The following is a 14,414-nucleotide window of genomic DNA, read 5'->3' on the forward strand; positions in this document are numbered from 1 at the left end:
GACATGCAGTAATCTCAGGAAAATGATGCAATCTCGTGTGTAGAGATTACGTATTCAATCCAACAAATGTTAAGGACACCTGCTATACTGAATTCCCCAGATCGATAAACGTCGTGCGCACAAAGAAGCAAATGCGCTTAGCGAAAAAATTCCACACAGTATTTTATTTGTGCGGTGGTTTCTAAAACACGCAGCAAAACTTAATGAAAATGAACTAAATATGCGTTAAATATCCCAAGTTTGACGTAACGCCGTCGTGTAATGATCATTGCGCGAGTGAGCATTTTATTTTCGCGATGATCGGGCGCTACTTCTTGAGCTGGCGGTACTTAGGGGACGTGATCCCGGCGGGGACGTCAATTGAAGCCCGAGGCCCAAATCAACAGCTTTCGGACTCGTGACAGACCTGTGTAAGTGTAAGTGAATGTGCATCAAATAAAAATAAATAAACTGAAAGTGAATCATAAACAAACCCCACAAAACAAAAGTTACAAAACCACAAAGCGTACTATATTGTGCCACAGTTGGTTTATCTAAGTTTACGAATCGTAGATGTCTGTATTATAATATCTATTGGACTGCTAAGAAAAATCTATAAGTGACCACAATTGCTGTTAAGTTTCTTGCCAAAGGAGACAGCGCAAAAATTCTTATAATAAAAATTCATAGTTTAATTGAATGCAAGGACACAACGAGTGATATAAGTTATGATATTTCATTGCAGTTTATGGCTCACAATATTCAATACAAACCAGTGCGAACACACCAAGTGATAAGTGTATGTTAATCTATAAATCTGTATAAACAGAACACAAATATTCCTATATAATTATTGATATTATTATTGAATGCAAACACACCGTGTGATTGAAATATTACCTTGCTGAGGAAACCGAGCTTCTGGGTGAACTACGAGCGCTGGAACGAACCGACCCCGATTTGGAGCTCGATCGAGACTGTGGGTTCGCTGAGGGGGGTGGGAGTCCGACTTGTATGAAGTAAGATTCAGCTGCGTCAGCGATGTCTGGGAACTATGGGTGGATGGTTAGTGTGGGTGGTGGTATTCCCACAGTTGTGGTATGTATGTAACTTATTTATTTTTGGCGTTATAACTCAAGTGTTCTGTTTCAAACACCTCGTGCCCGCTAACAAGTTACCACGTATGTAACTTATTTATCCTTTCATGGCGCAGCAACGACAGTCGTTATAACACGGGTGTTCTGTTTCATACACCTTGTGCCAGCTTATGAGTTACCATGTATGTAACTTTGTGGGATTGTTTTTTTGCATGGCTGACAATTTGGACAACCCATTAGTGACCACTGGGCTGGAGCAATTGCTGCTAAGTGTCTTGCCCAAGTATACTTATAATTGTGGTAGCACTAAGATTTTAAACAGAATCCCGGTCTAGAGGCAGGCTCTGTCATACCAATTGCTGAAGCAATTCCAATGTGTGGATAAGTAACCATAGTTCATTGTATGGGTAATACATTAATAATGACCCTTATATAGTGACATATACAGTGAAAATATTCCAACCCTACCAACTTACAAGTTGGATAACTTCCGATATTTTCTCCGCGATCTTTTTATTCCGGCTTCGAATTTCTCGCAGGTCCATGTCTCGTTCTTCAAGCAGTGGAACTTTGCTGCCTCTAGTGACACGTGCTTCACGTGCAGAGCGTGCAACCTGCGCATGGGTGTGCAAAACATGATGTCATTCATTGACAAGGTATGGCATAGTAAGAAATAATGGAAAAACTTTTTACTGTTATGATTTTGTTACCAAAACATAATTTTTTTAAACAAAAAGAGAAATATTTAACATTTTTAACAGACATTTTGAGTCACTCCATGCTCAGAATCATAGAAATTAGAGAAAAAATAAATAAATGACAGCACCGTTAAGTTGGGTTACGATGCGTTTCATGATAAATTTCTTGGGTGTCATATAAAGGTTTGAAACAACAGATCCAACAACGCTTGTGGTAAATGTTAACAGATTTACATCCACAATGCATTTTAACAACTGTTATTTTGCTGTTGATTTCCTTCTCTTTGTTCTTTAAATAACATGATCTTCTTTATCGTATTTAAAAAGATAAATAACTTTTTTAATATTATTAAATCCCAAAATACCCCTGAAAACCCAAGTAGATGACCTGTTTCTGAACTCGTTCAAGTTTCTCCTTTTGTTCATCGATCTCTTTCCTTATTTGAAGAATCTTTGCTTTCCTGTCTTGAACCATCTCCATGTAAGCTGTCTCGTCGCGGAGGGATGTGTCCATGGCGCTGCTCATCGTCTGTGGGGGGGTGTGTAAGTGTTATTAGTTGCATGGCACCATTGGAAAGTGGACGGCTAACCAAGAGGTACTGGGTTCAAGGCTCGATGCTGCTATCATTGTAGGCGAGTGGGTGAAATACACTTAACAGCATTTGCTTCAACCTAGTGGTCAGTAATGGGTTGTACAAACTGTCAGCCATTCATTAAAACAATCACCAACAAAATCACATACGTGGTAACTCGTAAGGAGCACGAGTTGTATAAAACAGAACACCCAAGTTAGCACGTATGTAACTTTGAGGGTGGTTGTTTTATATATAATGGCAATTTGTATAATTTTACTACAAAACAAGACAAACATAGACATCTTATTATAACTAAGACATCTTATATAAACATAGACATCTTATATCACCTGTAAATCTTCCTGTAACTCCCTTATCTGTCTCCGTTTATATTTATATTTATCCATGACGGATCGTAGTTGTTCGTCGAGTTGGTTTTTCATCTCGTACTCCTCGCTTGTTTCCGACACCTGGGGGGGGGGGGTTACCATGTATGTTGTAAACATAAACATATGAAACACCACCAACCTTATTAAAGGACTTTCTATAAGTTTCATTCCTGCTGTTCATCAACCTCAGCGTATTTTCCAACGCTCGTATTTCCTTCTCGGCCTTCCTTATACGGGCGTCCAACTCATCGCCTTCACGTTGCAATTCCTCCTTTTCTTGAGCGGCCTGGGGGGGTGTGTTATTATCAGTATAGGGGTACAGGGGTGATGTTAAAGGTGCTATTTAATGTTAAGATTCGTTCCATCATTTTTATTACAATCAGTACAGAATCAGATAGACAATCGTTCTGGGTGATTTCATGATGTCAACAATTATCATTACAACAATAGGTGTAACTATGGAAGTTTGTAGGGTGTGTGTAGAAGGAGCTGGAGGTGGGTGGGTGGGAACTTCAGCATATGGTAAAATGTTTGGGGTGTATGGGTGACATGTCATACCAACTATTAACTGAGGGTGCAAGTTTGGGTTGCCACAACTTTTGAAACACGGGCGACATCATATATTTTAGTTCAATCAACGAAGCTAAAATATTAGAGATTTTATCGAAGTGTTATCTACATGTTCTGCTAAATGCATATGGAGTAAATACCACCCTGGTTTGCTAAACATAAATATCTATAACAACAATTACATCATAATTACCTTTATGACGTAATAAGCTTGTGATTTATCCTCCTCGCCCTCGGGTGGCGCCATTGACACCATCAAGATTTCGTATCTGGATGAAAAGATTGAACGTTATGTTTGAGTGTTTCATGTGTGTTTCATACATCTCGTGCTCGCTAATAATTTACCACGAATGTAACTTTGTGGGTGATTGTTTTTATGTATGTAAAAGTTATTATATGGCTGACAATTTGGACAATCCATTAGTGACCACTGGGTTGGAGAAATTGCCTTTAAGTGTCTTGCCCACATACGTCCACAATGGTAGCAGCGACGGGCCTCGAACCCATTACCTCTGGGTTTCCAAGCTAAACTCTGAACCAACATATCAATTGCCATCTAACTAACCCAGTAAACCTCGACTCCTTGTCAGGCGCCGTGGCAAAGTGGTTAGCGCGCCAGCCTGTAACCCAGAGGTAATGGGTTCAAGGCTCGTCATTGCTATTATTGTGGGCGTATGTGTCCTTAATCAAGACACCTAATAGCGATTTCTTCAACCCAGTAGTAACTAATGGGTTGTCCACCATCGTTTTTCGGCTTTTTTTTCACGCAAGAATAAAGTAAGTTACATTCATTCATTGATTTCCTCACTTCACATTTATATTAAACACAAACCTTTTCCTTAGTTTTTCAATCTTCTCGGTCCTCTGATGCAACTCAGCATTGACCGTCTGTCTCTCTTCCTCCGCTGCCTTAACTTGGCTGAACAACATATCGCTGTGAACGGAAATCTCTTGTTTTCGCTCTTTCATGGCTGGTGATACATCATGTTGTGATATTTATTCACGTAATTGTTTATGTCATGAGATGTAAACCAAAGGTGCTACCATCTAGACCCACTAAGGCAGTTTATAGACACTTAATAATAGAGATTCTATTCTTAAGGGTGAGGTCTTCTGTAAGGCACACCTGACACCTGGGATGTAGGTATATTACCCCAACACCCAGGGTGCTACCATCTAGACCCCACTGAGGCAGTTTATATACACTCAATAATATTTTTCATTCTATAAGGATGAGGTCTTCAGTGAGGCACACGTGAGACCTGGGATGTAGGTCTATTACCCCAAACACCCAGGGTGCTACCATCTAGACCCCTCTGAGGCAGTTTATATACACTCAATAATATATATTCCATTCTATAAGGGTGAGGTCTTCAGTGGGGCACACCTGAGACCTGGGATTAAGGTCTATTACCCCAAACACACCTGTAGATAGTTGCAAATGTCTTTTCTCCAAACTAAGAACCTCATCAGCTCTTCTATGCAGGGCGTCTTGTATCCGTTTGATCTCAAGTTTAAGAATATTGTCCTCGACCATGCTGTCTTGTTTCCTATGGATGATATAAGGGTTTTTGCAAGGGTATTCTATTCTATATGGGTGAGGTTTTATAGCAATACACGCCATGGAACCTGGGGTTTAGACCAGAGTTGGCCCATCACGCCAACACATGGCATTATAAACCGCTGCATTAACTTAACTCATATTTCTGCCACTAACATAAGTATAATATGGATTTGTGCAACCAACAATTTTTGTATATTATTCTAACCTTCGCCATTGTAACCGATGAAACAAAATAAAGTTTACAAACATTCTTATTATACTGGTGAACAAAATATAAGTTTGAGTTACTTGGTGATAATATTCTTAAGTTGCTTGGCCGATATTTCATTATGGAGGTCGAGTTCTTCAATCTTTGACGTCAGGTCGGCTTTCTCCGATCCAGAATGTTCCATATCGCGTTTCTGTCGTCGAATGTCGTCCTGTGAGGAATATGGTGAAAAAGCGTAAGCAGACATGACTTTTGGTTGGTTTGGTCATTTATATTCTCGTGGGAGGGAACTTGAGTGACTTATCCATGGTTGCCACTCCCATGCCCACAGTCGAGCTGCTGAAGCTATTGCAGTGTGTGGATAAGCAGACATGACTTTTGGTTGGTTTGGTCATTTATGTTCTCGTGGTTGGGAACTTGAGTGACTTATCCATGGTTGTCACTCCCATGCCCACAGTCGAGCTGCTGAAGCTATTGCAGTGTGTGGATAAGCAGACATGACTTTTGGTTGGTTTGGTCATTTATGTTCTCGTGGTTGGGAACTTGGGTGACTTATCCATGGTTGCCACTCCCATGCCCACAGTCGAGCTGCTGAAGCTATTGCAGTGTGTGGATAAGCAGACATGACTTTTGGTTGGTTTGGTCATTTATGTTCTCGTGGGGGGGAACTTGAGTGACTTATCCATGGTTGTCACTCCCATGCCCACAGTCGAGCTGCTGAAGCTATTGCAGTGTGTGGATAAGCAGACATGACTTTTGGTTGGTTTGGTCATTTATGTTCTCGTGGTTGGGAACTTGAGTGACTTATCCATGGTTGTCACTCCCATGCCCACAGTCGAGCTGCTGAAGCTATTGCAGTGTGTGGATAAGCAGACATGGCTTTTGGTTGGTTTGGTCACTTATATTCTCGGGGGGGGGAACTTGAGTGACTTATCCATGGTTGCCACTCCCATGCCCACAGTCGAGTTGCTGAAGCTATTGCAGTGTGTGGATAAGTAGACATGACTTTTGGTTGATTTGGTAATTTATATCCTCGTGGGTGGGAACTTGAGTGACTTATCCATGGTTGCCACTCCCATGCCCACAGTCGAGTTGCTGAAGCTATTGCAGTGTGTGGATAAGTAGACATGACTTTTGGTTGATTTGGTCATTTATATCCTCGTGGGTGGGAACTTGAGTGACTTATCCATGGTTGCCACTCCCATAATTAGTTTGAGATTCGTAACCATATTTAAATATATAAATAAACTTACAATATAACGCCACAAACCAAACATCTTACCTGCAACCTCTTAAGTTGTGTGGTAAGCAGTGTATGAACCGCAGTCTTTTCATCCAAAGTTTTAGTAAGTTGTTCAATCTTCGCTTCCAGTTCCTTCCTCTCTTCGGTGTTTACGTCACCTTGCATATGCGCAAGTCGTCGCTCTAATTGTTGAACCGTGAAGTCCTGTTTGGGAGGTTGGTTGAATTAATATTGCAATCAAACGATACTGAATTCAAGGCTCGGTGATGCTACCATTGTGATCGTATGTGTCCTTGGGCAAGACACTTAACTTAACAAAAAGTGCCCAGTGGTCACTAATGGGTTGCTTAAATTCATTAATGTTTCATACGATTACTGACTTACTATAAAACTTTCTACCAACCTCACAATGCTATCTTGTTACTTCAATGGTAATACAATATATCTCTTAATGATGAACCAACATACAGATGAGCCTTCATACAAAACCCATACACCTCTGTACCCCATACATCACCCTCATACTCAACTGTATGTTACTTCAAAACACCTCTATACAAAGTTCATGTCATACTCTCTCCCCCCACCCACCTGGTTATAAATGATTTCTTGTTGTTTGATCGATTGTTGGTCGAGTTTCTTCAAGCGTGACGACAGGTTCCGGTTCGCTGCTCGGCTTCCCTGGATCTCCGCAGCGAGGTTTTTCTCTTTTGTTGAAATTTCAAACAATTCCTGTAAAAAAAACAACACAATGAACATATGAGTTCCTTTTTAATCTAATATATCAAGAAGTAATACTACCACATTTAAATAAAAACATAAACCTTTTAAATACACAAACTATGGTGACCCTTTAATCGAAAAAAAATCATATTCCATGGGATCTCCTGGAAACCTTGGAATCAACAATTACACCCCCCAACTCCTACAACAGTTAAGTCGTACTTATTAATCAAACTGACAACATACCCTATCTTACACCCCATCCCCCATTAAAACCCCCCCCCTGACTTTATGTCCCATTTCAACCTTTCAAATTAACACGCCCTTAAAAAACCCTACCAATTTTAACAAGCAGAACCCCTCCCATTAAACCCCCCAAGAGGAGGCATCTTACTTGTTTCTTCTTGAACTGAATCTCCCTCATCCTCGTCAACTCTCGATCCAAATTCTTCACGTTTTCTTCTTCCTCCATCAAAGCTTGTGCGGCAAGCTCAGCTCTCTGCTCGGCTGACAACGCACCTCTACCTGCTGCTTCAAGTTTGTCCTGGAGTTCGCTCCGGGTGATGCTCGCTTGTTGTAACCTACGTGGGTGGTTATGTGAGTGTTTGTTACTTATTTATCCTCGTGTGGTGGGGCAACAACAGTCGTTATAACACGGGTGTTCTGTTTCATACACCTCGTGTCCGCTTACGAGTTACCACGTACGTAACTTTGTGGGCAATTATTTGCATCTATTACTGACAATTTAAACAACCCGTTACTGTTATGTGTTTGTCCAATTACTAATAAGTATGTTGCCCAAAGACACAAATGCCCATAATGGTAGCAGTGGCACGGCACCTTATTTTTATCATTTATATCCTCGTGGGTGGGAACTTGAGTGACTTATCCATGGTTGCCACTCCCATGCCCACAGTCGAGTTGCTGAAGCTATTGCAGTGTGTGGATAAGCAGACATGACTTTTGGTTGGTTTGGTCATTTATATCCTCGTGGGTGGGAACTTGAGTGACTTATCCATGGTTGCCACTCCCATGCCCACAGTCGAGTTGCTGAAGCTATTGCAGTGTGTGGATAAGCAGACACGATAACTTACTTATCTTGTTTGTTGATGATTTCCTTCCTAAGTTGCGCAACGTTCGTCTTCATCGTCTCCAAGTCCGATGCTGTTCGTTCAACCGTGTATTTCAACGTGTCAAGCTGTTGGAACATCAGGTTGCATTTAGTGATTGGTTAAAGCTTCCAGCTGTTGCTATTGTGGGCACACACTTAGTATGAGTGTGTGCTCACTTGGAACATATGGTTGCATTTAGTGAACATATAACGCTTGATGGTGCTACTATTGTGGGTGGATGTGTCCAAAACACCTCCAACCCAGTGTGATTGTCAGTCCTACAGAAAAACAATTACCATAAAGTTACATACGTAGTAACTTGTAAGCAGACATGAGGTGTATGAAACAGAACACCCGTGTTATAACGACTGTCGTTGCCCGGCCATGCGAGGATAAATAAGTTACATACGTGATAACTTGTAAGCGGGCACAAGGTGTATGAAACAGAACACCCGTGTTATAACGACTGTCGTTGCTCTGCCATGCGAGGATAAATAAGTTGTATTCACTCCTTCAATGTAAACGATTCCAACCTGATATATTCTAATACATAGAATAGATTCACTTCATCTTAGAGTTCACGCCGTAACTCACGAAGCTCCTGTACATATAATGTAACAGGCCACCCATACAACAACCACCCCCACCACCCCACAATACAAGCATTTATCTATCCTTACCTCATCTTGTAGTTGGGTCCTTGCATTCTCATGTGCTTGTAGATCAATCCTCAACTTAGCCGCGTATCTTTCCTCGAGGGAAATCTTCTTTTCCATTTCCTGGTTGTTTTCAACCTCACTTTCAAGGAAGGATTGTTTCTCTGGGTGAATACAATGTTATGTTTATATATCGGGGTTACAGGGCAAATCACCCATATAATGTTTCTTTCGATAAATGATTGTTTCCCTGAGCAATAAATGAAAAAGATATGTTTATATGCGTTAATGGGCGAAATTAGCTTGAATAGGACTTCACCCATAAATTAAAGATGTTATAACTCTCAAGGGAAGATTGTTTCCCTAAGCAACAAACACAATGTGTTAGACCGAAACGGGTCGTCAAAACTTTGGTTGTTTTACAATCAAAATCTGTTGTACCAGAGATGACACTAATTATCATGTTATGTTGAAATCTTAGGTGGTAATGGGCAGATTCTAGTTTATATCCCAGGCCCAAACCACACTTTAGACCACGGCTTGCTACAAAGCTACCATTTAAATACACTTAACACCCGCGACCACAAGTAGCTTAAACAATGAACCTTAATATGAACACAAGTTACAAACACATACACAACAAGTTACTTTGTGGATTCATGAACCAAACCTTGCTTATATACAACACCCAAAACCCTACTTTAGACGCTCAGCTACAAAGCTACCAAGGCACCCAACATCCATGGCCACTCGGTAACTTTTTCACCCAACCATCCAAATATAACCCCACCTTTAATAACTTGCTCTCGCTGCCGAACCTCTTCCTTTACTTTGGCCAATCCCTGTATGTATGGAAGTTTAAACTATGTAGTCATATTAAACACATAGTAAGGTTAAGGTACAAGGGTACAATGGTTTATATGACCTAAAACACAAGTGTTTATATATATGCTGCAAAAAGTTTCAGCGCATGTTGTGTAAATGATGTTTCTAAAAATGTTTTGGATGTCTTGCAATGACTTCTGTGTCACTTACATGGGAATCATATTCGGACAGCATGACCAAGCACAACTAAAGGGGGCTGTACACAGTATCCGGAATTCGTCCGTTTTGTCTGTTTTGTCCCAGTTTCGCTGCCGCATGCAGAACTCGTACAGGTATGCATACGACTTTCCAAGCGAATTCGCCGGATACTGTACAGCCACCTTTACAGTATATTTTAAAACACTAAACAATGGGGAGCCACACACTCATATGCCTGACATATGTACAATACATATCACAACACACATATACAACCACACCCAACCACACCCACCAGAGCAGCTTGGTCCATCTCCCTATCCCTCCTTTGCATTTGTTCAATAGTAACTTCCCACTGCGCGATCAATCGCTGACGATCGGCGTGTGCTTTGCGGAATTCTTCAGCTGTTTTATCCAACTCAATCTAGGAGGAAAATATTAAGTAATTTCTTAAGGAAAATCATAAATGTGGCACTTATGTTTATTTTAATATGGGAGATTGTTTAATTGATTTTTTTGGCATGCTAAAAAAAGAGTATTTGCCGCGTAATCAGAGTATAACGGGTTTAAAAAACTAATAAGCGTGCACGACTGTCGTTACCCAACCATGCGAGGATAAATAAGTTACATACGTGGTAACTCGTAAGCAGGCACGAGGTGTATGAAACAGAACACCTGTGTTATAACGACTGTCGTTGCCCCGCCATGCGAGGATAAATAAGTTGCATACGTGGTAACTCGTAGCAGGCACGAGGTGTATGAAACAGAACACCCGTGTTATAACGACTGTCATTGCCCGCACTCATGTTATAACAACACCATCCCACCTGCGCTGTCAATGTCTCGGTCGTTTCATGATCCAAATATTTACGTTTCTTCTGCGCTTCCTCAGTGAGGTGACCCATCAACAACGCTAACTCCTTTGACTTTGACTGATCTTGGCTGTTAATTTAATATTATAAGTTTTTTTACACTATTACCCAAATGTGTGAGGATAACATTCGACTGTAAAGTACCCCATGGGTTCTGGTATTTATTTGGATTATATTTTACCTGAAAGACAAGACCTTGCCAGACATAGCTACCCATTATTATTTGCTTTTTATTTTAAAAGTATGTCGCTCATGGTGGTGGACAAAATGTTTTTTTTAATAAAACCCAAGTAAAATATTTGCACAGATCCTTGTTAACAGTTTAATTTACATAATAAACTGTTATCTCTTTAACCTACGTTGAATATTTCTGCAGAGTAATTGCGTCTTCATCTCTTCGTGCTGACTCCTCCAACCAAGCTTCTAATGCTTGCTGATCCCAATTCATCTGGGACTTAAACTCCTCAAGTTGTTGACTTTGAATGAAGATCTTGTTCTGTAGGGAATTTGGATAATATGAACATATATAGTTGTATAATATGAACATATATATGGATTGGAATTTTCTTCTGTTATATTTATAATGTAACTTATCAGAAAGTGTGGTTAATGGACTTTTAATTAAGCCTAGATTTGTTTTACATTTTAAAGTGAAAATGCATTCTTTTACTTTCAATGTTAATTTGTTTGATTAAAAAATAAATAAGTCACTTGCCCCCCACCCTGGAAGACTTACATGTTGTGGTGGTATGTCTACAATAGATTGACAACAATTAAAATACATTAACAACTGGTATTGTATATTGTTGATATAAACAGTAAGTGGGAACCATTTATCTAAATAAATGAAACCACAAATAACGTGAACTCCCAACGAACCTCAAAGTTATTTCTCTTCTCCCTCATCTTATGAAGGTCTTTATCCAACCTCAGCATCTCTTGATTCAACCTCCCATTTTCACGCTCCGCGATCGAGTTCAAATGTTCCTCTGTCTCAAGTTCCCTTGTGTGTGCGTTGATTAACTCCTGCGTGGAATGTTGGGCGAATGTATAAACATGGTGAACTATAACATGCCTTTCATGGGTTGCCATGAATGCTATAGAGTTATGTGGGGGAAGATTGGACACTTTTATCACATAATATCCAAATATCCTGATCTTATTTTAAACAATTAACAATGGTCTATGAGAGTCGTTAGGATAAGATTTTATAACTCTATAAATATTATTTGTTTAATACCAAATGGAACAAGAAAATACAATGAAAAGGTGCCCAATCTTTTCCCAGTCTCGCCGATAAATAAGTTGTATATTTTATTTGACTCCACCCACTAAGAGTATATTATGCAACTTATCGATAACTTACCAAGTTATGAGTGAGTTCTTGCCGAACGTTCTTTAAGTGTTGACTCATGTTATGGATTCTATCGTCATGATCCGCCACGTCGCCGCTGTAAAGTGAGATCTCCTTCTGCATTCGTAGCAACTGGAAGCAAAGGATTGTTGATTGGTGGTCGTGTAGCACAAAGTATTATGAGGTAATAAACAACTCTGACATAAATCTTAGGTCTGACAACATTTCTTGTCGTAAAAAAGCACAGTAGCTAAAGCTTCAGCCTTAAGGTTACTGGTTCAAGGCTGTTCGCTGCTACCATTACGTGTGTGTGTGTCTTTGAGCAACATCTATTACAGTAATTGCTCCAATCCAGTGGTAACTACACGTTGCCACCACTGTGGGAGTATGGCACCCATGTTATAACGAATGTCGCGCGAAGATAAATAAGTTACAAACGTGGTAACTCGTAAGCGCGCACCAGGTGTATGAAACATAACACCCAATAATAAAAAAAGACAAATAAGTTGTATTCAACAACGAATCCAATTCTATTAAAAATATTGTTAAGTATCAGAATCACGAAGGTTTGGGCAACAAGTAATTGGAATAATAAATCACATCCATCAATCAACAACGAACCTCATCTTCCATTAGTTTATTCTCATTATTAGCGACGGGCATCGCAATCCCTTCGTCCCAATCCATCTCAGAGAAGATTGAGCTTGTCATGTTGGTTGGTTGGTTGGTTGTGCAACCAATATATTAGGGTTGGTGTTACAATGTAAGTTATATCTGTGGAACAAAGTCAGTGAGTTTAGAATTATCAACAATTTCAAACAGAACAGGTAATGTGACATAAACAATGAAACATAAAGATAGCAAATTTAAAATTGTAGCTGGCAATTTCAAAACACACAAGTTAAAATAAAAAAAGAGTTATATTTGCCATTTGGAAATAGTATTAAGACATGAATAATGAAACTTTGTTCCATTTATGGTGAATATAGTAATAGTATAGCAACTAGCCAACTACAATATTGAAGTATTTTCTATGCGCTTTAATTTTTAACACATGCTAAGTTTGCTAAAACAAATTATACATCTAACAGCTCTGGTAATTAGCGTTTCAGATAAGCATATTGAGGTCTAATAATAATTAGCAGCCAATAAACACAAAAACAATATCCTATTCTTATTTTACTGCTGTCGCTACCAGGCATAATGAGCTACTGATCATGTTGTATAGTTCTTGAAAAATTAACATTTTTTTATAAATACTTTACTTGATAACGTGCCTGCAATAAAATAAATGTTTTGAAACAAAATTTAAGAAATTATTTCAACAAAGCGTCGTTGCTTGGTTACCTGTCACAAGGTGGCGTTAGGTAGTGCAAAGCATAGGGGAGGAACATAAATTAAAGCGAGAACGTGTGGGTGTCCATTTGGACATCCAATTAGTGACTATTAGGAGAAACCAAGTGTATTGCTGAAGAAAGCGCATACAATGGTGGCAGCGTCGAGGCTTGAACTCAATACCTTTTGGTTACGATGTGAGCGCCTATCCATTCGTCCACGGCGTATATTCTAACGCTTAGTTTTGCTATACGATCATTTGATATTAGTTCTGTTACATACATTTTATTCATCACAGGAAATATGTTTGGAGTATCGCCATACGATTTCTCTTTAAAACAAAACTAATAATCATATAGTAGGGTAGGGAACATGGAATACATTTTCATTCTATGTGCTCCTCCAACTTGGTTGTAAACAAACAAAAACAAAGAAAAGAATTATAAAACCGTATCCTCAAGACTCCCATTTCCGTTGTTAATTGTTTAAAACACTATAAGGGTATTTAGATATTATGTGCTAAAGGTGTCCCATTCCCCCCCACCCCACTATATATTGAATTATTAATCATATGAAAAAATGGCAGTTAAACAACTTAACAAATGTCTTAGAAGAACTTAGGGGACTAAAGTATGTATATATATAGGTTTACAACGTGATGAGAATTACACCTTTAATATTTGGCAGTCAATCAAAAATGCGAAGCTTGGTGTTACTGGCTGATAACCCGAAATATTTAAGTTCAATTATGTTTGACATTTTGTAAATCTCGCAAAAACAAACATTAGCGTAAGGTCACTTACCGTTGCTGAAGTGTGGACACTTTAGCGTGGCCTGTAACCCTAAATCGGGCGGCACTACAGGTAAATCCGGATTCTGTGATTATTTTTCCAGCTAAGTTTAGAACCAAAGACGTAACGTCGTTGCTTGTCCTTCATAAAGCGTGAAATGTCCATTTGCATTCTTGGCGTTGTTATATAAGACATTGTGACTTAGAGTTCGTATTGTGACGTAGA

General features: G+C 39.4%; 1 protein-coding gene across 1 annotated transcript; it reads right to left on the reverse strand.

The window, feature by feature from the left end:
- Window positions 1-145: 145 nt before the first annotated feature.
- On the reverse strand, window positions 146-12,860 carry LOC149743697 (coiled-coil domain-containing protein 39-like). The gene is made up of 22 exons (XM_089882184.1): window positions 12,685-12,860; window positions 12,076-12,195; window positions 11,589-11,735; window positions 11,069-11,205; window positions 10,665-10,779; window positions 10,133-10,261; window positions 9,605-9,656; window positions 8,839-8,978; window positions 8,141-8,244; window positions 7,441-7,627; window positions 6,915-7,055; window positions 6,363-6,527; window positions 5,161-5,291; window positions 4,734-4,858; window positions 4,141-4,279; window positions 3,502-3,577; window positions 2,878-3,024; window positions 2,700-2,819; window positions 2,163-2,303; window positions 1,553-1,690; window positions 880-1,031; window positions 146-406 (listed from the first exon to the last, which is right to left on the reverse strand). The coding sequence occupies exons 1-22, from the start codon at window positions 12,772-12,774 to the stop codon at window positions 286-288; spliced, it is 2,817 nt and encodes a 938-aa protein (XP_089738310.1). The 5' UTR covers window positions 12,775-12,860; the 3' UTR covers window positions 146-285.
- Between the last annotated feature and the right edge of the window lie 1,554 nt (window positions 12,861-14,414).

Source organism: Ciona robusta, chromosome 1, assembly GCF_009617815.1.
Source record: "Ciona robusta chromosome 1, ASM961781v2".
Taxonomy (NCBI): Eukaryota; Metazoa; Chordata; class Ascidiacea; order Phlebobranchia; family Cionidae; genus Ciona; species Ciona robusta.